Source organism: Apus apus, chromosome 9 (assembly GCF_020740795.1).
Source record: "Apus apus isolate bApuApu2 chromosome 9, bApuApu2.pri.cur, whole genome shotgun sequence".
Classification (NCBI taxonomy): Eukaryota; Metazoa; Chordata; class Aves; order Apodiformes; family Apodidae; genus Apus; species Apus apus.
In genome coordinates this window covers 978,753-1,003,537 of record NC_067290.1, presented here as the reverse complement: position 1 = coordinate 1,003,537, position 24,785 = coordinate 978,753, and the positions used below count along the sequence as shown (strand labels likewise).

The following is a 24,785-nucleotide window of genomic DNA, read 5'->3' as shown; positions in this document are numbered from 1 at the left end:
AGGGAGTGGGCAGAGGAGATGTGATCTGCAAGGGCAGGTACGGACAGGTCAGAAGAGGCTGTTGGCAGAAACTAACCTGTTGGTGCTCCTTATGCTGCAAAATCTCCTGACTCAAGAGCTGTAATCTTAACACTTTTTCACATTAATTCACTTTGGAAGAAAATTAATTCTTACCTGCTTCGGCAATTTCCACATCTGAAGCCAGTCAGCTTCAGTAGTCCCTTTGGAGCCTCCAGACCCTTTGGTTCATGTGTGGAAGAGGATCCTACATGCCAAATCACAAAATAAATGGAAAGGGAGCACTCTTGCCTGTGGACAAAAGAGGCCAATGCTGGTGATGAAGTGGAGTATTTCCTGCATTGCTGTGAGGGATTTCTGCTGCCTTCATTTAGCCTGTTTAATCCTTCAAATTATTCTTTTTGGGATGGGTCAGGTCTGTCCAATGTCTGGCCACTAGTTCTTGGAACAGTGTGTAGAGTTGCTGCTTATCTATTGATTTAGGCACAATTGTCTTTAGCCCTTTGGGCTGTGCAAGTTAATACAGTTGAAGTGTCTAGCTAACTAAGCTGACAAGCTAAATTAGACTTTTATCATCAAATCTCCTCACCCCAGTGGCAGTGCACTGAAGCAATATATTCTAAATATGGCCTCCAGTGTGTTTTTACCATGAACAACAACAAAAAAAGAAATCCCTCTAAATCATCTGTGGAATGTCCCTGTAATCTGTGAGGGAGAACACTGTCATCTTAGAAGGCACTTGCATTTCTTTGTGCTGAACCTGAAACCTTGTTAAATCTCATGTAAATCTGATGATCACATGGGCTTGGCTTGACTGGAAGCAAAGGAGCACTGGAGCTTGGCCACACTGCTGCCAGCCTGTCCCTCCTGCCTGGTTCTTTGGCACCACCAGAGCATCCCTTCTGGTCTGCTAGGGCTGGTGGTTTGGGGCAGGGAAGCTGTACAGCTGACCTGCCATGCTGCCTTCCAGTCTCTGAGAACAAATCGCAGCCTGTGTGGGAATAATACGTACAACACAAGACCCAGAAGTCATCTGCACCTTGTACTGTGGTGTCAGAGCCTCATGTTTGTTTTGGGGAGGATTTGGTTTCTCTTTCATCTTGAATTTCAGTCTCTTAAAAGCATCATCTCCTGTAGGTCGCTTTCTTCCATCATGCTGGTGCTGCTCTCAGCCCTGGTTGACATCAAGGTGGCTTTTTGTGCTAATTAATCTTCCGATGCATATTAAAGTATCCTGATTAGTTTAATGTTGATGAGACATTGATAATTAAAATTGAAGTTGTTAGGAGTAAAATATGAAAACATGGAATGTTCACATAGAGGAGGAGAATGCCAGTATTGCATGGTACCATTTGGAAACTGCTTGTGAAGGTAATTGCAGCTTGTCTGTTCTGTGGCCAGCTCTCCTGGTGAGGAATGCTTTTCAGAATAAGTTCTAGAGGCATATTTAAAGTCCCATTGTGAGCTGGGCTAACACATAGCTCACCAGAAAATCTCAGTCTTCACTTCTGAAGGTAAAACTACCCTATCCAGATTAAAGTCCCCCAGCTCACAAAGTGGGAATGTAAGGGGCAGCAGGGCTGGGGAGAGGTGGGGACCAGCAGGAGGCTTCTTATGCAGATGATAACCTTTGATGGATACTGCCACCTTGTCACCATGGATCTCTCCTCTCCTGCTCTCTTGTGCCTATTTTTCTTGTGGTTTGTTTTTTTTTTCAATTTTCATGGCTCATGGCATGAGATTTTAAGAGCAGCTGGCCACTGGAAAAAGAAAAAAAGCCAAGGTTGCTTTTGAGTGTGGGAACGGGTGAAGGAGCATGATTAAATTGCTGTATTGAATCACATCTGTCATCTTTTCAATCCAGCTGAAATGACCAGCATCTGAAAAAAGGTGTTAGGAAGATGCAGGATGATGCTATCAGCACAAGGTAGCAATCCCTAGTCACTAGAGACCATCTTAAGCTTTAATGTCTGAATTTAACAACTTTTCCAAAATGTCAACGGTTAAAAAAGAAGGTAAAAGATAAATTCTTCAATCTTGCCAGTTATCTGTAACTGAAAATGAATGATGGAAAACAGAATCATCATTGAAATGGAGAAAAAAGAAGACATGCTAGCTTCAAGTGAATGTTTAGTCACAGATCTTTCAACTGAAGGAAAGTCAAGATATTAGTAATGTATTTGCAATAAGCAATTAACATTTTATATCCAGCTTGGAATGAAAGTTACGTGCATTTCTGGAGTGACTACAAATCTGCTTTTATCACATACCTAACAAAAATATATATAAAGACTAAATCATAGTGCATTGCTGTAGGACATAGAATCATATCAGTGGGATGAAAATACCAGCAAGACATTGGCCAGTTTTGCATATAAGACACAGTAATAACATGTGAGTGTACAAACAAAGGTCAAGACATTTTGGAAAAGTTGTTAAATTCAGGCATTAAAGCTTAAGATCGTCTCTACTGGCTAGGGACTGCTGCCTTGTGCTGTTAGACATTTCTTGCTATTGATATTGATTTTCTAGGATGTTTTTCTGCTTATTCCAAAAAGCTGGTATGATAACAAAAAAACAAAGGTTCAGTGCCAATAGCAAGAAATGTCTACAAGAGACTTACAATTTTTATATGCTGTTGATCTTACCCAAAGTTTGTTTACCGAACTTTAATGCTGGCTGGGAATCTGTGATAACTATAGTGTGTGTAATTACATCTGCTTTCCTAGCTCCATATTGATGTGAATAAAGCAACCTGACCCCTCAAGGATTGCCAAATAACATACAGTACAAAGAAGGAGGCTCAAACAGAGCAGTTTGGGGAACAAAGGAAGATTGGGCACCTCAGGGTTTAGGGTCTCTGTAGTGAGGAAAATTAAGTCTTGGCCTTAAAAGTATGTAATCTTGAAAACAGCAATACTAGACTTTTGTCACTGCTAAAGAAAGCTGGAGCTTGTAAGTGCTTAATGGTTTGTAATCTGGATGCTGTTTGTAATGCATGTCCACAAAGGATTTTTGAAAAAACAGGACTACAGGAGGTAGCACCCTGCCTGTTTCTGGGGGCTGCTGGGGCCAGGCATCCTTCCTGTAATGCATTATAGAAGAAGGCAAATATGAACTTTTATTAGTAGCAAAGTTGCCCAATATTTTGAAATATAGCATCAGTCCTAAAAAGACAGTGTTGTTTGTTATGTTCCCAGCAGTTTTATATGATTTCAGTTGTGTGACTCCTTCTGGGTCCCTGATCCTCATCATTATGTGAAGGCTCTGGGCTTGATGGCTTTTCCTATCTGAAGTAACCTAGTGGTCTTTGGTACAGACTTGTTTTCCCATTGACTGCTTCTTTGCTGTTTCTGTCCAGCTTGGAGCATTGCAGCTGTAAAGCCAGTGTCTGTCCTCTGCTCCCAGTATTATGCTCAGAATCTTGATTTTCCCATTTCTTCCATCTGTCTACAGATACCTAAGCAGCTGCAGTCAGTGACACCTTTTCTATCCCGTATTTGTAGTCCGTGTTAGCGAACCCTTCGGCCCAGGCAACTCTAGTTCTGGACTGACAATGCCACAGGTTTCTCCTGGGCAGCAAATTGCTCAACAGGCACAAAGTGGCTCACAGATGCCTCTTTCCTTTTTCCCATATGGAGGGTGAGTTGTGCACCCTCAGTTCTAACAAGGTCTGTGATTGATTGATTGATGCAGAGGTCAAAGACAAGCTGGATGGCCATCATTTATCTTCTGGTACTGCATCTTACTTGCTCACTCCATGGCAATGCAATTGACAAGCAATATCACCTTTCCTTGGGAAAGACTTCTTTACTGTGAGGGTAGCGGAGCCCTGGGACAGGCTGCCCAGAGAGGTTGTGAAGTCTCCTTCTCTGGAGACTTTCCAAACCCATCTGGACACGTTCCTGTGTGATCTGCCCTGAGTGTTCCTGCTGCAGACAGGGAGTTGGACTCTGTGATCTTCAGAGGTCCCTTCCAGCTCTTATGCTTCTATGATTCTGTGATTTTTGTAGCTAAATCCCACTGAAACATGTAGATGTAAACCAGCTGAGGTTTTTGAAATGCAGGGTTTTGCATGGATTTACCATATGATCCACCTCTGTCTCTGGGGTGCAGGGTCTCTTGCTCTCACATAGCCCTCTGTCTTCAGGATTTGTGTTTGGAGCGTGTATGGGGGTGTCTGCCTCCAAAGCCCAGAGCTCTCAGCTGAGGTGAATTCTATCTCTGCCTACTCACAACATTAAGCTCAAACCTTGCCACTTTGCTCTTTCTGATATTCTTCTTGACTCAAAAGTTAATTGATATTTCTGTATCAGTGTTTTTCAAGCTTCCTTTATCCTTGATTCAAAACAGCAAATGTAAGGTTTAAGTCTGTGAAGCATCAAGAACAAACCCACACAGCATTTTAGCATTTTTTCCCCTTGCTGTGTACAGCTTGGTTGCCAGGAGCATTCTGCTGAACAGTAAACATGTGCTTTATATAGTACTGAATGTGATTCTGGAGCACCTAAGGATTTTGTAAATGCAGTAATGCAAAAAAAAGCCACAACAACCCAGGACCAAAAAACCCCCAAGCCCCATTTTTAAGACTTTTTTCAATGTCTGTTTTCACCAGCTTGGAAATCTGTGTGCACTAAGGACTGCAAGCAGGCAGGAGCTGTGTGAAGGGAAAAAACTGATCATCTGCTTGAATTTTACCTTATCCCTAATTTTCTTTGCCCTTGAACTGTTCTCCTGTAAGGAAATGGAACTAGTGCACAGGATGCAAATGTGGCAGCTGAGTGTCATTCAGTGTTCCTGTTCACCAAGGCATCTGTCCTCTCTACCTGCAGGTAGAAAGAAAAAATTTAAAACACTCAAAACTTCTATTTATTAAAGAAAGGTTTGGCATTTGTGACATGCTGAGGAAGAGTGATGTGGTCACCATCACTGGATGTTGCACAGGAAGAGAGCTGAGTCTCTCAAGCTCCAGCCTTAACCTGCCCAGGAGATGATGGGGTGATGCACGGGGCGACCCATCTCCCTCCTAGGAGCTGGTTTTCAGTCAGGTAATGCAACTAGCACAGTGTTAATGTTGAAAATACCCTTGGCTAGTATTAATTTTTAAGTGTTAAAAGCAATTTACTGTTATGTGTGGGGTTTCTCATGTGCCCTTTGGAACTTTTGTAGCCTAAGAAGGGTGTATTCAAATTTGCAATACTTTGACTTTGTCAATATATGTAAATGCAAATTTTAGGCAATTACAGAGTAGACGTTAAACTCACTAATAGTTGTAAGGGTTTTTTTTCCCCTGCTGTCGCTGAGATGGCTGTTTAGTGACTCCTAACTGACTGGGGTGAGCCATCAGTATGTGAGAGTTTTATTTTTTCAAATAATAAGCTGTGTGTGCTTACTTCAGCATTGTGATGAAGGAGCAGACAGCTTGTTTCTAAAGGGACAAAATGTTCCTTTATTGCCTAGTGTATGATGAGACATTAGCAAGCTCAGTGGGGTTGTCTCCCAATGATAACTGGTGCCCAGTGCTCAGCTCTCTGCTATGCATAAACTGGTTAAGCAAGTACCTGTGTCTCTTTGAAAATCTTACCTTGGTTTCTGATGCATATTTTAGAAAACACTGGGGTTTTCTTTAGTTAATTCTCAACTGTTTCTATTTTAGCAACTGAAGAATGTGAGATAAGCTGGCCAAAGGGTTAAAAAAGGTAGATTTAGACAGATTTTTCTTTAAAAAGATTATTTTGGCTAATGTTCAGGCTGAAGAATTACACCAGCAAAACCTTTTTGTGCCAAAAATGAAGAACAAAACAAAAAACTGAAGGTATCCAATTTTGCACCTAACTAGGAGGACACACTGTCCAGAAGTTGATAGGTATTGTGGAGCCATGAGCCCCTTCAAGACTTTTATCTCGCTTTCTTAATCCTTCAAATCATGGAGAAGACTTTATTTCTGTTTTAGATGAGAGATTAATTGGTAAGCAACTTCTGTCAAACTCCTTCACTGAAATATTTCTGTGATTTCTGCTTTCTTGAGTGTGTTCCTTGGTGGCACAGGAAACTCCCCATCATTTTGAGTGAGTAAGAGGGAGATCTTACTTCTACTGTTAGTTCCTCTGTGACATCTCAGGGTGTGGGGAGGATTGTGACTCAATCTTTGTTGGTGCATCTGGTTTAAGCAGCTCTGGGGCTTTTTCTTTGCATTTCCATTCTTGCTGTGTTTCAGAGTGTGCCCTGACTCGCACCCTAGGTCGGAAGGCAAGTACAGACTGCAGCCAAGTGCCCAGGGAGGCAGCTCTGGGCAGCTCCAAAGCCTCCAGCACTCCCTGTGCAGCACAGGAACTAGTGTCACACCTTGGCAGACCTCTGGGGACATCATAGAATCATAGAACCATTCAGGTTGGAAAAACCCCTTGGGATCACCAAGTCCAACCATCACCCCTACTCTACAAAGGTCTCCCCTAACCCATCTCCACCAACACCACATCCAAACCACCCTTAAACACATCCAGGGATGGTGACTCAATCTCCTCCCTGGGCAGCCACTGTCTGACCACTCTTTCTGTTCTTTGACCACTCTTTTCAGCTCTTTGCAGAAGCAGAGGATTTGAGAGGATTTTGCTTTAGCTCACGAAGAGCCAAAGCAAGAGCTTTTTCATGGCATCAGAGCCCTCCCCAGCATCACGTTGGTTGGTTTTGCAATGCCATCCTAGTATGTTGTGCTGAGCTAAAGTGACCAGGCTCAAGGTAGTCCATGACCCTCTTGTTTTCAGCAGTCTGGTTCAGCCAGTCCCAGAAAATATGGAAGCACAACCAGCACGGTTTGGTTGAACTTCCTGATTTTTAAGACTTGCTTCTCGCTAAATAAAGGTCTTGAGTGACAGATCTAAGAAGGAGGCAAAAAAAGCAGCACCGTTCTGAATTTCCTCAAGGCCCAGAGTCTTGCTTTTGAGCACAACTGAGATCAGTTGTTGCCTCTCCCCTATCTCAGCATCTAGTCTGAGAGAGGGACAGCATTTGAACCTTTCCAAGAAGTATGTTCAGAGATTCTTCACATTTCATGTGATCAGTGAATACCTGCTCATGAAGAAACTTTTTGAAAAACGTTAGGTTTAAAATCTTAATAATCTTGTTAAGAAATACTTGCCACCTTAGCAAGTATGTTAATCTTCAAGGAATCTGGAATACCTTCTTCCAGCAGCTGGGAGTTATAAGAAGTCTCTTTCAGTGTGGTGGGTTTCATACAGAAACTATCTGCTCATCTGTAAGGTGACAGCGGTCAGATTCCTCCTGCAAAATACAGGATGCTTAATCTGTATAATAATCTGTGTAGTCATCAAAACTAGAGGAAACAACTTTTTACCGGGTCTGTCCTTGGAAATTGGTACTTTAAACCCAGTTTAAATGCAGTTTGATCCCCGACTTCATTTGAGGTGAGCTTGTTTGGGCCATTTTATAGAACAGTTACTGGATGAGTCTGCCACATCTGTTTGCTGTCCTAATTCCTTTTTCCATTCGTAATTATTGTGGAGAATTTTGAATTAATTGAGATTTAAGACATCATGTGTTGAAGAATAAATTTGTGGAAATCTTGATTTTTAGCAGTTAGATTTTCTGGGCTATTTAACAAGAGGGTAGTTTTCTAACTGCTTTGAGTCTGCCGATGTAAGTACTGCTGCAAACACGAGAGCTGATTTCTTTTTGGTTGATGATACTTATTTTTATAAACCTTCATCATCTCATTATGGTAAATTTCGCACGTGCTTCAGGAGTGCCATAATGAGCCTTTGGGCAGCATTCCCTCGTGTCTGGGGGAGGAGGGCAGAAGGACCCTAGGTACTGGTGTGGCTGGTAGAGGATGGCAGCTTGACAGGAGAAAACTTGTTAGGGTGTCAGTTGATCGGCAGCTTGGCAGCACTTCGGCAGCAGATTAGTAAGGAGAACCGATCATTAGCATCCGAATGACTTGGTGCTTTTCCCAGGGTGGGTGTGTTCTCCTTTGCCCTGCACCACAGAACTGGGAGCACCAGGGCTGGGAAGGGGTTCCTGTTCACTTGGTTCAGAGATAAATGGCTATTCTGACTTGAAGGTTGTGTGTGTTTAGGGTGGAAGCTGTTTAGTTTTTTGGTTTTTTTTTCATTTTCATTTAGTTTTTGTTTAGTTACTGTTAAAACCAAAGGAGGACTTTCAATGTGTCTCTCGGGCAGCTTTCTGAAGAGATAGATTACAGAATCACAGAGTGTCAGGGGATGGAAGGGACCTCTGAACATCATCGAGTCCAACTCCCATGCCAGAGCAGGACCAAAACTAGGGCAGGTCACTCAGAAAGGCATCCAGACAGATCTTGAAAGTCTCCAGAGAAGGAGACTCCACAGCCTCTCTGGGCAGCCTGTCCCAGGGCTCTGTCACCCTCACAATAAAGTTCTTCCTGATCTTGAGGTGGAACTTCCTGGGCTGGAGTTTGAATCCATTGCCCCTTGTCCTGTCACAGGGCACAAGCGACAAGAGCTTGTCCTGCCTTCTTGATGCCCTCATGTATTTATAGACATTAATTAGATCCCCCCTCAGTCTTCTCTCCAGACTGAACAGCCCCAGGTCTCTCAGCCTTTCCTCATCAGGCAGGTGTTCCAGTCCCTTCATCATCCTTGTAGCCTCCGTTGGACTCTCTCCAGTAGATCCCTATCCCTCTTGAACTGGGGAGCCCAGAACTGGACACAACACTCCAAGTGAGGTCTGATGTGAGCTGGTTAAACCTTTGTCCAGCAGTGCAAAGTGTTTTTCAAACTGAGGGCATCTAGCTGAGCAAATAGCAAGATAGCATTTCGGTTCATGAACTCCTTGATTTTGCCCTGACCTTGAGGGGAAGAAGGGAGCTTTGATAGTCCCTTAATTACTTGTGTCTTGCTGTAATTTCTTGAGGCAGCTGTTCAGCAGAATGTGATGCTTTGCAGCACTTATACCCGGCAAGGTGTGAGCAGATGAGTTGTCAGTACCTCAGTATAGGTTTTGGAAGAGGAAAGAGGAAGAGCAGAATAACTTTGGCTTATGTTTCTGTGTTTATTGTAGTGTGAAAACAAAAGGGGATGGGTAGATGCTGCACTTCTGGGTATGGTTATGAGTTTCACATGTCAGTAAAAATTCAGTTTTCCTTTTAATAGCTTGGTTTAAAACAAGCCTAGGCTGTAGGCATGGAAGGTAATTGCATTGCCCTGTAATTTTCACAATTTTGTTAAAGTTAAATTGCCTGTTCTGTGCAGGCTGTTGCAATTACAAAAATAGCTTTTAACGTTAGTGTATGAGGTGGTTTCTAAGTATGTACAAGAGAGATAATGAAACTTGGTTAGAATGGAGGTGCTTTTTAAATGTTCCTTTATAAATCCACCCAGAGGGAATTGTTCCAGGCTGCCTGTCCTGGTGGCCATGTCTGTTAAGAAGGTTTCTTGTGTTCCTTTGTAGTGTCAGAGTCCATTTACTCAGGGTTCTGGACCCATCTTCCAGACCCCAGTCAGTAATACCATCCAGCTAAGGGTAGGATTTCTGCTGAAACTTCACAAGTTTGCTGGTTGGGAGCAAATAACAGCCTTGCTGTGCAGAAATAACTGGAGCCCACAAAGAACAGCAGTGTTCTTTGGTCGGGGTGATCCATGATCTCATTTTCACAGCTGGTCTGTGTGAGCTGACATCTGCAGTTCCCATTTGGTTGGGTTAGTCTTGCTCTTTGGAACAAGACACAAGAAAAGGTAGTCTTGCTGTCTTAGGGCATGAAAAAACCTCTCAAAAGTGATGATAACTTACTGAACTGCACCTCACTTTTACCAGGGAATAGAGGGGTGTGATGCTGTGTTGGAAGTATCTAAAGACAGTGAATGGTTGACAGGGGATCATGTAATAACAACATACCTTCAAGTCTCTGAACAAAAAATGTGTTCTCTTTTATGAAAAAGTGGGAAACTTGTAAACTGACAAATACTGTAATGTAAGAGTATGGTTTATAACACAAAATGTATTGCTGTAGGGGTTTATTGAGGCCAAAAATAGACAAAACCATGAAAAACAAGGGGATATTTTACGTGAGTAACTAGATGTTAATAGCTCTTCCAAATTTCCATTAAGCATTCTGCTTCAAGGCTTAAGGCAACCCCCAGCTCTGGGAGGTTATGGTATTTCTTGCACCTTTCTCTGAAGCATCAGGCATTAGAATACTCTGTAGAAGTTGGGATATTGGATTACAAGCAAGCCCTGTCTCATCCATTGTGCCAGTTTCTGTGTTCAAATACTCCCTGCCCATAGTGGCTTCTGCTTATGATGTTGTTCTCTTTTCTGAAGTTACAGAAACTCAAGTCCTAGCCTCTGCATTGAAGGTTTTAAGAGCAAATTAGGAATTCTTCTCAAGAATTTCTCCCTTAGTGGTATTACTGAGTTCCTCAGCTGAATCACGCCTGGACTCTGCTGTCTGGTTAATCAGTTGTGGCTTTGAGTGTCCTGAGCTTCAGCGTGCTCTGCGTTGTCATCCTGCTACCAGGGAAATGGTGCCATTCCACTGGGCAAACGGGTGCCCAGAGGCCCTGCCTTTGTGTCACAGATTTCTAATAGATGCAGGTCATTAACAGGTGGATCTCAAGTCTTTATGGAAAAAAAAGATGGTGTATTTGAGAAGCTTGCTATCCCTTTAACATTTCTGGACATCTTGGGTATTAGGCCTTTAAGCTGCTTTGTTGAAACTCATTTGACATGGACTTGCACAGATGGTGCTTTGCTTTCTGTCTGAAATGTGAAGCTTTTTAATTTCCCTTGGGTCATTTCAGTGAATCTGGCTAGAATTTCTTTAGTGGTATCTCTGACTTGCTTATCTGCAATAATTTTTAATCTGATAGGAGCAATATGTGGGTGTCTTTAACTGGAAGCAGAGCTAACACATTCAATCATTTGTTTCAGCCCTGGTACATTCAATAATTACTGTACTGTTAATAATGTCTGGTCTAATATACAGAAATAATAAAATACTGAAATCTGCTTCTCTTCAAAGCTGATTTTTTTTCTGTGCTGATGGTAGATTTTTAAAGAGCTAGGAAAAATAATTAATTGAAAACACGATACATAGAATCACAGGGGTTGGAAGGGACCTGTGAAGATCATCAAGTCCAACCTCCCTGCCAGAGCAGGACCAAAACTAGGGCAGGTCACTCAGAAAGGCATCCAGATGGGTCTTGAAAGTCTCCAGAGAAGGAGACTCCACAGCCTCTCTGGGCAGCCTGTCCCAGGGCTCTGTCACCCTCACAGGAAAGAAGTTCTTCCCCATGTTGAGGTGGAACTTCCTGTGTTGTCACTTGGTGCCGTTTCCCCTCGTCCTATCACAGGCACCACTGAACAGAGACGGGCCCATTCTTGACACCACCCTGCAGATATTTATGGACATTGATAAGGTCCCCTCTTAGTCTTCTCAAGCCTAAAAGCCCCAGCTTTCTTAGCCGTTCCTGCATGACTAGTAAAGGAGTTTCATGAAATGCTGATACGTCCTTGACCTGGTGTAATGCCTGGTGTTAATTAATGTTAGTCATGAAAACCTGCCCTGTGGACCCTGGCATCCCCAAAGGTGCTGTGGCACCTGAGATCTCCAGATACACCTTGGGTCGGGTTGTGGTGCACACACATGCAGCAGTTAAAAGCCAGCGTTATGAATCTCACTGACTTTGGTCTATCTGCTAGGCCATGCGTTACAAGTACATACCTACTTAAAATGTTGAACTCTTGGCTTTATAACATCTATTAGTGAAAGGCACTGACAGGTTTCTTATCCACTGCAGGCTGGGGGCTGGGGTGTCTGTAAGGGCTGCTTGCTCCTGTGCTGCAGGGCACTGCTGCTGGGAGCATCGTCTGGTGGAGTTGGAAGCAAAACCCCCAAAAAGAAACAGGAGAAGATAAAAATTGAGAAGGCCAGGACTAAACAGAAGTGTGCTGTGCTGAAGAGGTTAGATCTCTGTGACCTGCCTCTAAGTCTCTTTGCTGGCACGCTACTGGAGATGAGGTCTTGGAGAGCAGGCAGCGGGGTGAGCGTCTGCTGACCTACTTCAGCCAGGATGACCCACGTTAGCTTAACCTGGTTACACAGCAGCCCTGCTAACCTCCTTGCTTATGGCTGCAGTGGGTTAGCAGGTTTGAGTGGGTAGTAATCTCCAGCAATGAGCAGCTGAGCATGGTGAGCTCTGTCTTTGCTATAGCTGGATCAAGATTTACAGTGATTCAGTTTTTCCACAAGTGAGTCTGGCCCCACTTAAGAGACCACGCACATACAGAAGAGTCTGATCATCGTGTAGTCATCTTGTTGAAAGCCAATGTCTTGCTTTAGCAGAAGACTCAGATCAATAGTTTGTTTTTCTTCCCACAAGAGTTTATGTTAAGTGTCCTGCACTTCTCAAAACATTGTTTGGGTGCTGCATGCTACTTCCAAAAGCCCCATGTGGCCACTTGATGGCACTTAAAGGTCTGATCCCAGAAGAGGAGGGTGAGGAAAAGGTTGCATAGCTTTGCATCAAAGAAATACGGGAGTAAATACTTTCAGCTATTTAAAATGGAAGTTACTTATGCAGAATTCTGGGTTTAATAATAAAATACTTTTTTTCTGCTGGTCCTAGGCTTTTGGGCAGGCCCATACCAACCACAAGAAGGTAGCAGCAGATGGAGAGAGCAGAGAAGAGACCTTGATTCAGGAATCGGCTACCAAGGAAGAATACTACATGAAGAAGGTTATGGAGTTGCAGACAGAACTGAAGCAGCTCAGAAATGTCCTGGCCAACACCCAGTCTGAAAATGAACGCCTTAATTCTGTTGCACAGGAACTCAAAGAGGTGAGTGAAGGTGCCCAGTGTGCACCACAGCTTCTGTTGTGGCTATATTTTCTTGGGCTGTGTAACCAAAATAAGGAAGATCCTTGAGCTGATTGATTGCTGCTTCATACTGGCAGCTGCTAAGATGGGTTGTCTCTCTGAGACTTCAAGATGTTACATGCAGCCAAAGCTACAATTCAGTAGTACAGAAATCCAGCTTTCTGTTTCCATCTGTTAAACCAGCCTGTTGTGGCCGCAATGGTTCTGACCCAGTACAGATTCACTCTGACTTGTTCAAGTTCTGCAGTAACCACTCTATTGTGCCCTAGCTCATTTGACAGGCAGGTGTCTTGTGTCCAGGCCATGCATATCAGTCCTGCATATCAGTCCTCCTGGTCAGAGAACTTTTCAACCTGGGTTGAAAAGCAGATAAATGAGTTTAGTCCAAGCACAGAGATGGTTTGGATGATGTATCTTTTCTGCCTCACTCCCAGTACAGACCTTCTTGCTGCAAAGTATTTGGGGCGTGATTTCCCCTGTTATGATTTTTTCCATCCTAACTTCTAATGAGATGGAAACATAACAAAACACTGAATTGGATAAGGGGAGTAATAGTAAAGTTTATAGTCTTGTGTTTCCTGTCATGAAAGTGATGGCCTTTACTTTTTTGGAGGTTGCTTAACTTACTGCTTCAAAGTAAATTTGACCTTTTATTGTTTAAGTTCAGAAACTTAAGGGAATGAATCACTAAGAAATTGACTATAAAAGTTTAATTACTTACGAAATCTGTAGCTCTGATGCAGAAAAGATGGTTCTGAGAGCTCAAACCATTGCTTAGATTTATATTGGGTGAAAGTTACAGAGACTCTAAACCACAGATAGATGTGGTAAACAATCAGCAGTAATTACTTGTGAGCTTTCTTGTACCTTTCTTTGAAGCACTGAGTACAAGTCTCGTAGTAAGAAATACATGGATAATAATGCTCCCTGCATAACTTGTTCTCCAGACCTTTCCCCAACTTGGTGGCTCTTCTCTGGACACATTCCAGCCCCCCAGTGTCCTTCCTGCAGTGAGGGGCCCAGAGCTGCACACAGCACTCGAGGTGCAGCCCCACCAGTGCCCAGCACAGGGGCAGGATCACCTCCCTGCTCCTGCTGCCCACACTGCTCCTGATGCAGGCCAGGATGCTGGTGGCCTTCTTGGACACCTGAGCACACACTGGCTCATGTTCATCTGCTGTCCACCAGCACCCCCAGGTCCCTCTCTGCTGGGCAGCTCCAGCCACTCTTCCCCAAGCCAGTAGTGCTGCCCAGGGTTGGTGTGACCAACATGCAGGACCTGGCACTTGTCCTTAGTGAACCTCATATGGCCCATTGATCCAGCCTGTCCAGGTCCCTCTGCTGAGCCTTCCTACCCTCCAGCAGATCAACACTCCCACCTGGTTTGGTGTCATCTGCAAACTGACTGAGGGTGCACTCAGTCCCCTCATCCAGATCACGGATAAAGACATTGAACAAGACCAGCCCCAACACTGAGCCCTGAGGGACACCTCTGGTGACCAGCCCCAACTGGATTTGACTCCATTTACCACAACTCTCTGGGCCCAGCCACCCAGCCAGTTTTGTACCCAGTGAGGAGAACACTTGTCCGTGCCATGATTCACCAGCTTCTCCAGGAGATGCTGTGGCAGATGGTGTCAGAGGCCCCACAAAAGTCCAGGCAGACAATGTCCACAGCCTTCCCCTCACCCAACAGGTGGGTCACATGGTCGTAGAAAGAGATCAGGTTGGTCAAGCAAGACCTCCCTTTCAGAAACCCCTGCTGGCCGGCCCTGAACCCCTGCCTGCCCTGCACTTGCCACGTCAGCTCACTCAAGATGAGCCTCTCCATGACCTTTCCTGGTACTGAGGTCGGGCTGACAGGCCTGTAGTTTCCCAGATCTTCCTTCCAGCCCTTGTAGATGGGGTCACATGAGCCACTCTCCAGTCACCTGGGGCTTCCCCATTGACCAGGATTGCTGATAAATGATGGAGAGAGGCTTGGTGAGCTCCCCCACCAGCTCCCTCAGCACTCTGGGGTGGATCCCATCAGGTCCCATAGACTTGTGCATGTCCAGGTGCAGAAGGTTCACCTTCCCCTCCATCCTACCCACAGACACTCCACTTTGCCATCCCTGTAGTCAAGCTCCATACAATCAGAACACGCCCTGACTGCAGAGCCACACCACGCCCGTCAGTCCCTGTGCTCTGCTTGGGCAAGGAGCCAGTCCCTGCGAGCAGACACAAGCTCTGCTCTTCATTTCCTAACCTTTAAGAACAGCTTAAAAGCAAACTCCCCACCCCAGAGGCAGTATCATGTCCGTAACGGATTCCAAGCACTGCTCCAGAGTGTCTGATCAGCAGGTTTCAATCCAGCTCCCTGCGTCACTTCAGCTGAAGGTGATTTTTCCTGCTAGGTCCTGCCACGGATCAGCTACCTTTGCTTGGAGCTGCATGTGGTTTTATACAACCCTCAGAAGAGCTGTCACTTTGCCAGCTTTTATGGTGGGTTTTTTCTTGTGCTTTGTCCTTCCACCTCCCCCACAAACACACTTCAGTGAGATGGACCCAGTGGGAACTAAAGAGGGCAGGAGGAGGGAGGGAGGAGAGGAAGTGGGTGATGTCATGTTTCTTATAAACATAGTTATTGTCTATGTGTTGTTTTTTTTTAAGCTCTGTTCTGCTGAACAGGGGAAGATGCATTTAGTTACTTGACTGGTTTTAAACTTTGAATGGAAATGGAACTCACTTAAAGGAAAATAAAAATCAAAACCTAATGTGATAAGTAACTGTAACCTTGCAGTTAGGGATTTCTCTGCCTCTTGTTTTGTCTCATCTCAGTGCATGTGTTCTTTCCTTGCCTTTTTTTAGCCTGTGATGGGATGAAAAGGTGAGGAGGAGAAAAATAAATTGCATTAAAGCTTTTGTATTAAAATGAAAACATTTGGGCCAGTTGACCATGTGTAGTTTGGGATTGTTTTCCTCTGAAGGTGCCTCTTTGTGTCTTGTATTTTGGTTTGAATTGCCTTAGAATTACTGGTAGGGAGTAGTGAGGCAGGGTGTGTGAGCAGGGATACCTGCCTTCTTCTGGCCCACAGAAAAGCCGAGTTAACATCTTGGGGGACTTTTATCTCATGTGAGAAGTGGCAGAAAGTAGCAGAAGTTCAAATAGTGCTGTTCCACCATTGTTGTCCAGGTAAGTGGAAACAGGAGGTTATGCACAGGCCTTCTGTGATGATTTATAGATCTAATAAGAAATTTGCTTTGAAAGTGTTGTGAGAGAGAAGTCAAGGACATGTTGTGGCCCTTGAACACTGGGAGCAAGATGAGCAGTGTGGTTTTCCCCAGTCCTTGTTGCCATGCTTAGCTCTAGCTTGCCTCATGGTGAAAGTTTTATGTTGATGTTATTCCAAGGAGATTCTGCTGTGAAGAGTGCTGCTCTGATTAGAAGTACTGTGGATGAAAGTGGAATGTGATCTACTGTGGTAATTCCTTCCTTCATTATTTTTGACTGCTGATGAGAGAGAAACTACCCTGGCTTTTCTCCATCCTGTTGTAGAGAATGTTTGTAGGCAGATCTAGGCTTTCCAGTGTGTATTTTTTGGAATCTGAACTATTGCCTATTGGCAGAACTGGCTTGGAAGATATCTGCAGGAACAGGAGACTTAACATCCATATCAAGTGTTCTGGATTTGATCCAGATAAGGGAACGGATGTAGAAAATGCTTGATGGTGTGTCCTCTGGCCAGGCAGAGGCCTCCTCCTGTCAAAGCTACAAGGATGTTTAAAAGAAAAAAAGAAGTCAGGAAATCAACTGAGACTGAGTCTCTGCTTTATTTTTAAAGGAAATTTTCTTGTCGGGGCTGGCTACAGAGGTTTCTATTTGCTGGTTTGTAGCTATCTGATAGGATTCAGAGTTTTACTGTTGCTAGGGATTTTTTGAAAATCTGTTTGGTCCTTAATAGTGGCACGGGGAAGGTGGTTGAGTGCATCTGGCAGTAGCAATAGTGGTGGGTTGGAGCCAGATGCTGTCATGTTGTTTGGAAGCACATTCCAAGACTGTGTTTAAGATGCCTTCATTCCTTTTATGTCTTCTCAGGACACTTACACAGAAGGGGGTGAGTTGTTTGGATGGAAAAGAGTGATATTTGGTACACCTGGAGTTGCTGTAGCAGACACAAGTGGTTTTGACACTTTCTGTTGAATTATCTAACTTTGGCCTGTTGAGACAGGCTGACAGGGTGGGTACAGATGATGAGTTTTACTGCTGTCATTAGCTGGATCAGCAGCTCCTGTGTCCTGGAAGAGTCACTGGAAGGAGTATTTGCTCCTGAGTAATTGCTAACTGCCATTCCTTTTTAATCTTCTTTCATCTCTCCCGTGTTTTAGTGGCACTGAAACAGATTTCATAGGGTGATTAGGCTGTGAAGTCATGAGGGAGCTGAACCACGTGTAGAGAAACTGAAAAATAAATGAGTGGTTCTTTCCCAGGAAAGTCAAAGGTGTTCTGGTGATGCTAGCTCAGAGTTAACATGTCAAGTGACTCCAACAACCCTCGTGCTCTCTTCAAATTCTGTAGATAATTTTCTTAACTAAATTTATAGTTTATGTACTTCACCCAGACACTGAGTAAACATAAAAACCTAAGCAGCCAGCCCTGGCATCTTTATTCTACAGTGAAGACCTAGGCCTTGGTCTGTTGTGTGTAGCTGAACGCTTCACACACACAAATTGCCAGCACTCTGATTAGAGGAGCTTCAAGTGGAAGCTGGTGGTCGGGCACTGGAAACATAAGGTACACTGCATTAAATCAGCCACAGTGCTTGCTCTCATCTCTCCCTGTCCTTGAACACAGCAGTATTACAAATGTTTGTCTCAACTTTCTGGGCCTTGCGATTAAAATATGTGATCAGAGATGGAGAGATATTGCTGGGAAGCCCAAGACACTGTCAGTGTGCAATATTTAACTATTTTAATTGCTAGCAAGTGTTTATTTTTTAAAGCCAGTGTTTTCATAATGACAGGCTGTTAAGTTGTTAGTTAGACATTACCCTATCAGCAGTGACGATGGCTGAAAATTCTTCTGTGAACACAGTCATTTGATTGCTGAAATTCTTCAGTTTTCCTTAACATTATCAGCAAAGGAAAAGTATTCCTAAAGTTATGATTGCACTTCTCTTTCCCACTAGGAAAAGCTGCCGAATGTTGTGTTGCTCTCTGTGCCTCCCTCTTGAACGCCCTGCTGGGGATGCACAGCAGATCTCCGAGCAGCCAAGGCAGCCAAGCCTCCAGCAGCTGCATTCCCTACAAGATGTATCAGGAGCCATGCTTGAAGCGGGCATGAGTGGCACTATAGCAGAGAATAAATGGAAATAACATTTTACTGCACTCTGAGTAGCAGACTCTGCACTATGGCTGAGTGGCAAAAAGTGTTTGAGGAGTTTATTAAAATGTGTTCTAGATTGGAAGTCCTGTAGTTCATGTAGTCTGATATGTGTTTGTATCAAATCAAGAGGGCTCTTTCTTCCTCTTTTAAATATATTTTAATGCAACAAAATAATATGGAGCTCTCAAAGTTATTGCCTTGATATTTCTGGATATACTGCAAAGGTCAACAAAACTCAAAGTCATGTTAATCATATAGCAAAAACATGCTCCTAGAACACTTGTTGTCTGCACATACTTGCGTGGTGTAGAGTAAACCAGCTTTCCCATTCTGAGTAGTGTCTAATCTGTAATGCTCTATGTAGAGGGGAACAGCTTGGAGAAGGAAGAGTGCAGAAACATTTATTGTCTTTCACTATAAGAATCTTTGAAAAGAAAGACAAGGAAGAAAAAAATGACTTGATCTCTAGACAAGTTCTTTCCAAGCAGAAAGGACAGTAGCAGAGGAGGATTTGCAGCTTTTGGAAGCAGAAGTGTGAAGAATGGAAAAAGAGGTCAGAGAAATTAATGGTGTTATAGTGGTGTCAAATGTAGAAAGCAGGGAAGGAAGATTACTTTAGTAGTAATACTTGGATTCATTGGAGTGAAGGAGACTAAAAGGCTCTGACAGTTAATGGTAGACAGAGCTTGAAATTCTGGCAGTGGAAGAGTTTTGGTTGTACTGAAGGAAGGTGTAAATAAAGGCTTTTCTAGAAACTTTGCCTCTGGGAGGCCCAGGGAACCCACCCCATGGCAGTAGTATGTTCCAAAGAACAGGAGCAGGGTTGTTGATCTAGAGAAGGGAAGGAGAATGAAACAGAGGGTTGGGATGGGATGCTGACAAAATAGTAAGGAGCAAGCTCCTTAAATAAAAAAATAATCTCTTCATTGCAGAGTGTGGTGAGCTTTGCCTCTCTAGCATGGCTTTGTGGGTGCTTGATGCTTCAGCCTTGAGTACCAAATAAAGCTGCCTGGGTGCTGGTACCAGTGCAGTCCAGAGGCAGCCAGAGCGGGAGAGGTGGATGTGGGGGCAGGTGGACTAGTTACACAGTCAAGTGGATGGCTAAGGTTGGAAGAAATCTTAAAGATCATCAGCATCCAACCTCCCAGCTATGAGCAGGGACATCTCCCACCAGACCAGGCTGCACAAGCCTCACCCAACCTGGCCTTGAACACCTGCAGGGAGGGGGCAGCCACAGCCTCCCTGGGCAACCTGTTCCAGTGCCTTCCTGCCCTCATGGTGAAGAATTTCTTCCTGATGTCTGACCTAAATCTACCCTCTTTCAGTTTAAAACTGTTGCCCCTTGTCCCATATAAGAAAACAGATTTATGTAAGAGAGCTGAATGCTTTGCATCAACTTTTATAAAACCAGGTTGCAGGCTAGTGAGTCCTGGGGAAAAGGATAGCTTGTTAAAAACAAACAACAAAAAAAAGCAAAAAAAAAAAGCAGTTTCCTGTGCTCTGCCTGGCGAGATGCAAAGTGAGGGTGGTTCTGCTGGGTATTGTGCTTATCTGGTCCACAGGTGTGGCTGCAGAGTTGATCCCACACATTTTGCTGCCATTCCCATAAGTGTATAGGAAAGGCTGCAGGAGGTGGGTGTGTTTGCACATTTTCTTTTTTGCTTTGAAAGCTCATAGAGATCCATGTCTTCATCAGCATTGAATCTGGCAGTTAGGCAGCAGTGTGACATGGCTTTCAACCTAACACTGAGGATAACTGTTTTTTCCCCATTTCTCCTTATTCAAGGATCCCCTGGCAACCCTTAATTTCAAATGGAAAAGCCTCAGAGCACAAAGGCTTCTGCAGAGCTGATAACCTGTGGATTTTTAGGTCCCTTCTAAAGTGTAACACTAAAATAGGAACCTATAGATGTTCCTTGATTCATTGCTGGTTTGTTTTTGTTTTTTTTTTTTTTTAACTGTACATAGAGAAGCACATTTAAATAATGCTAAAATACACTGAAGAGTCACCCCTGAAGTGAGCAGTGTGGCTGGAAATCCACTGCTAAACGTGCTTCAAATATTAAAGTGGCTGTTTGCAGATTGGTAAAGCTTCTTTTCTGAAAGCAAAGCAGTGATGAAGCCTGTATCTTGAAGGTACTAAGCCCATAAAATTTAGTGTGCAGGACTGGATTTTTTTTGTCCTCCAGTGTGTTGAAATAATTAGAAGGGCCACAGTGTAAATAGTTGTGGTTTTGGTTTTTTTTAAACCCCTGTATTTTATACAGTGCAGGAGGTTGAAAGACAGTGACAGCAGTATGACAGCAGCATGCTGTGTGTGCTGGCTCAGCAGATGGCAGCTGCTTTCTTCCCACCTTTTTCTTTCCATTGAATTGGACTTTCATACTGACAGCTTTTGTTTTTTTCCTCTTCTTTCTTTTTCAAAGAACGATAAGAGCTGAGTGTTTTTACAGACATGAAGTGCTGCATAGTGTTTGTATCTATTTGAAACATAATAAAAAATGTGTTCCAAAGAAGGTGAGTGGTCGTGGAAATTCAGTTGATGTGCTTCGCACATATTCAAGAAGGCATCTGCTCTTGATTTCTCTGTTGTTGTTGTGCACTGGTATATTCAGAGGAAAGATGTGTTAACAACAGTGTTCCTCTTGCTCTGATGGCTGCTGCCTAGGACTCAGGATCCAAACATGAATTAATACTGAGAATAGGGGCACTGTAATCACTGTTTGAACTCTGTGTATTTTCAGATTGTCAAGAAATATTAAAATAAATATTAAAATAAATATTAAAATAAATATTAAAATATTAAAATAAATATTAAAATAAATATTAAAATAAACTTATGTTCTGCTGACATAGAGAATCATATTTATCTTTTTATAAAGTTCCAATGAGCTGTTAAGGTTCCCTGACACGCTGGTGCTTGGGAATGACCCCGGTAGCATGCTTCCCGAGGGGTGGGTGTGCGCGTGTGTCTGTTAATTGTTCTGTTACAATTAAATTCCTGCGTGCTTGTCGGTGCTGCAGCCAGAGCAGGATGAGGGGTCTCCTGAATCGCGGCTGTACCTGCCTGACCTTCATTACGACCTTTGTTCTGCCCAGGTTTCTGACCAGCGAGCAGTGGAGGGAGAAAGTATCTTGTAGGCAGCATCCTGTAACAGATGTGAAATCAATATGCACAATGGAAAGAGTAGCTGGAAACCTCTCATCAGTGAAACAATGGCTCGAAATGTTATTTTGCAAAGTGTTAATTGAAGAGGTTTGTTCCTTTTTTTTTGTTTTGTTTTGTTAGGGTTTTTCTTTTTCATGCTGAGTGAAAACTTCCGTCCGCCCTCCTTGTGGTGTGATTTTTGAGATGCAGGAGCAGGGAAATTGTTCTGCTGTGCTTGGCACTGCTTCCATTAAAGGAGGTGGCCCTTGGCAATCTATCCAAGCAAGATTTCTTTGGGTCAGATGAAAGAGCTTGTGGTTCAAAGCAGAATGCTTGGGAAAAAAATTCCTTTGTTTCCCCTGGTAGTTCTGCACTGATAAACTGACTCAGAAATGCACCCTGAGATTGATTTCCAAGTCACATGCAGCGTGTTTAAGAACCCGGCTTGTGACAAAACGTGGCTTGGGCAGAAGCAGAAAGGGCCAGCTAGGGGATGTGCCTGTAGCATGAAATTCAACAGGAGCAAGTGCAGGGTCCTGCACTTTGGCCATAATCACCCCAGGCAGTGCTACAGGCTGGGGAAAGAGCTGGAGAGCAGCCCAGCAGAGAGGGAACTGGGAGCACTGGTTGACAACTGGTTGGACACGAGCCAGGAGTGTGCCCAGGTGGCCTGGAAGGCCAGTGGCATCCTGGCTTGTGCCAGGAATGGTGTGGCCAGCAGGAGCAGGGATGTGATTCCCCCTGTGCTCAGCACTGGGGGGGTCTCAGCTCCAGTCCTGGGGACAGCTCTGGGCCCCTCACTGCAGGAAGGGTCTTGAGGTGCTGGAGCAGGTCCAGGGGAGACAGCGAGGCTGGTGAAGGGACTGGAGGGAAAGTCTTACAGGGAGAGGCTGAGGGAGCTGGGGTTGTTTAGCCTGGAGAAGAGGAGGCTCAGGGGGGACCTTCTCCCTCTCTACAACCACCTGAAGGGAGGTTGTGCTCAGGGGGGTCTGGGCTCTTCTCCCACTCAACCAGTGACAGGACCAGAGGGCCTGGCCTGAAGTTGCTCCAGGGGAGGTTTAGGTTGGATATCAGGAAGCACTTCCCATGGAAAGGGTGATCAGACCTTGGGATGGACTGCCCAGGGAAGTGGTGGAGGCACCATCCCTGGAGGTGTCCAAGGAAAGGCTGATGTGGCTCTTAGTGCCATGGTCTGGAGATGTGGTGGTGTTGGTCACAGGCTGGACTTGGTGATCTTAGAGGTCTTTTCCAGCCTTGGTGATGCTGTGATCAGAAATAAAACTGCTGTGCTGTTGCTGCTCTTGCCACTGTATTAACATCCATTCTTGTACTTTACTGTGTTTTGGTTTTCAAGTTTACTTTTGAGATAAATTTTTGAAGTTCCAGTTTATCCTTTTTTCTAGGTGAGGTAAGTTTGGGGTATTATTGAATCGTTTCCCTCCCCACATCCCCAGAAATGCCCTTTGGATCATCTGCAGATGAAGGAGGTCCAGATTTTTTGTTAAGTTACATTGATTAGCATTCTCTCCCTTTATTTCATTAATGAGTGTAGCTAACTCATTAACCCCTGCTACTTTTTAGCATTGGGTTGCCCAAAAGGAGTTGCCTGCTGCTTTAAATGTTAGGCAGATGAGAGGCACCCAGGGTAGTAGAAGGTGCCTGTCCTCTGTGTGTCAGACTGGCACTGCCTTGAGCTGTTCCTCCTGCAGCCAGGACTGAAGGGGAAGTGCTGAACAGAATAACCAGCTGTTGACTACTCGTGTGTTATGAAAGCTAAGATCCTTTTGCACAGGGTAGCTTAGGTCTGGAAGCCAGAGAGGCATCCTTATTCTTATCTGGGTCATCCTGACCCTCCATTGCTGCAGAGATTGAAAAGATGGCTAATTTCAACCTAATAATAACTGGTTTGGGTCTGGTATTTGAAAACAGCTGAGGAAGCTCATGGTGTGTGGCCAATGTGAAAACAGTCAGCAGCTCTAGGAATGGTATTTGTTGGGACAGCTTGTGGCTAATGAGCAATACAGATGGTTGTGTCAGCACAGGTACTGACAACTTCCAAGAATGGGATGCCACCACTTCCTCTCTCATGGTATTTTGCCCTAAAATGCAGAATCTAGAATGGAGACTTGCCCTTTCTGTGTCTTATTGATAGTGGCATAGGTGCTAGTGGTTATGCTAACAGAGCTGCTTGATCTTCACTGTGCCTCTGCTATTGGGGTTCAGAGGATCATAGACAAAAGCACTCATGGGAGGAAAAACTAGCATGGAGTCAGTGAACATAGCATTTCTTATGACAAAGGGACTCTTCTGTTTTGCTGCTGCCCGCTTTGCCTACCTGTAGATTTTTATACAGTATAATTTCAGTGTCTTTTATCAAAACAGTTTTTAGGTAAATAATACTTTTCTGATAGAAAGAGGGCAGTATGTTACTCCTATATCGCCAAAGATTGATTTTACATTTGTTTTCCTTATGGAAAAATTGGTCAGTGGCCTTATAACAGGCACAGAAGAGGTGCTTTGAGTGGTTGTGAATGAAACAGTATCTTGCTAAATACTGGTCTACAACTTCAGTGTGCTATATTCTGTGCACAGAACTTGTCCACTCTGTCCCAAGTGTGTCCTGCAGGGAAGAGGCTGCTGTGGCATAAATATATTCAAAACAACTGACCCCGTGGTGGTTTTGGCTTTTCAAAGCTTCTTGTAGCTGTAAGAGAGCAGTTGAGAGACGAAGGAAAGCTCTGTAAACAACATTTAGTCATTGTTTGACAAAGATCCAATTGTTGTATCCCCACATTGGTTTGTTTCTGTAGAATACAAGCTAGATGTAACACTGAGGATAACTGAAAAAGGAGGGAGATTTCATTATTTAGTTGTAATACATATGAAGTAATAGTATGAAGTCATGAGGAAATTGTTAAAGTCTGACCTGCTAATTGGTAAACAAGGCTGCAGAAAGAAAATCTGGGGTGCTTAGGTCCTGCTCCTGTTGTAACCTACAGTTTGTTGGAAAACAAAATGCAGGTTGTGGGGCAGCAGCAGCTGGGGTTATTCCCATACTAATATCCCTCTACTCTTGCTTTCCATCCCTCTTCACTTGACCCTTTTCTCTCACCAGAAGTTGTGCCTGCAGTTTAATGCAAGTTATTCAGGGCATTAAAACATTTGCACTAGAGACCTGCAATCCATGCAGCCCGTGTGCAGGTCAGGGTGTTGTGTGTGAAGTGTTGCTGGAAAGCATTGCTGGTAGCTCAGTTCACAGCAGCTGTGAAAGGAACATGCTGTGGGATCCATGGGCTGTGCTCGTGCCAGGAATTGGCCCTGCAGCCAGGCAGAGCAAGACTGAAGCTGTTTGTGTGAGTGAAGTCTGGCAGGACTGTGC

At 44.0% G+C, this 24,785-nt stretch overlaps 1 protein-coding gene across 5 annotated transcripts in view; it reads left to right on the top strand.

Annotated features, from left to right (window-relative positions):
- The window catches only part of BICD2 (BICD cargo adaptor 2), a 93,870-nt gene that overhangs the window by 34,434 nt on the left and 34,651 nt on the right, over nt 1-24,785 (top strand). For all 5 annotated transcript variants that reach the window (XM_051627622.1, XM_051627621.1, XM_051627619.1 and 2 more), the window contains exon 2: nt 12,642-12,854. In XM_051627622.1, the coding sequence (XP_051483582.1) occupies nt 12,642-12,854 (213 nt within the window). The remainder of the gene's footprint in view (nt 1-12,641; nt 12,855-24,785) is intronic.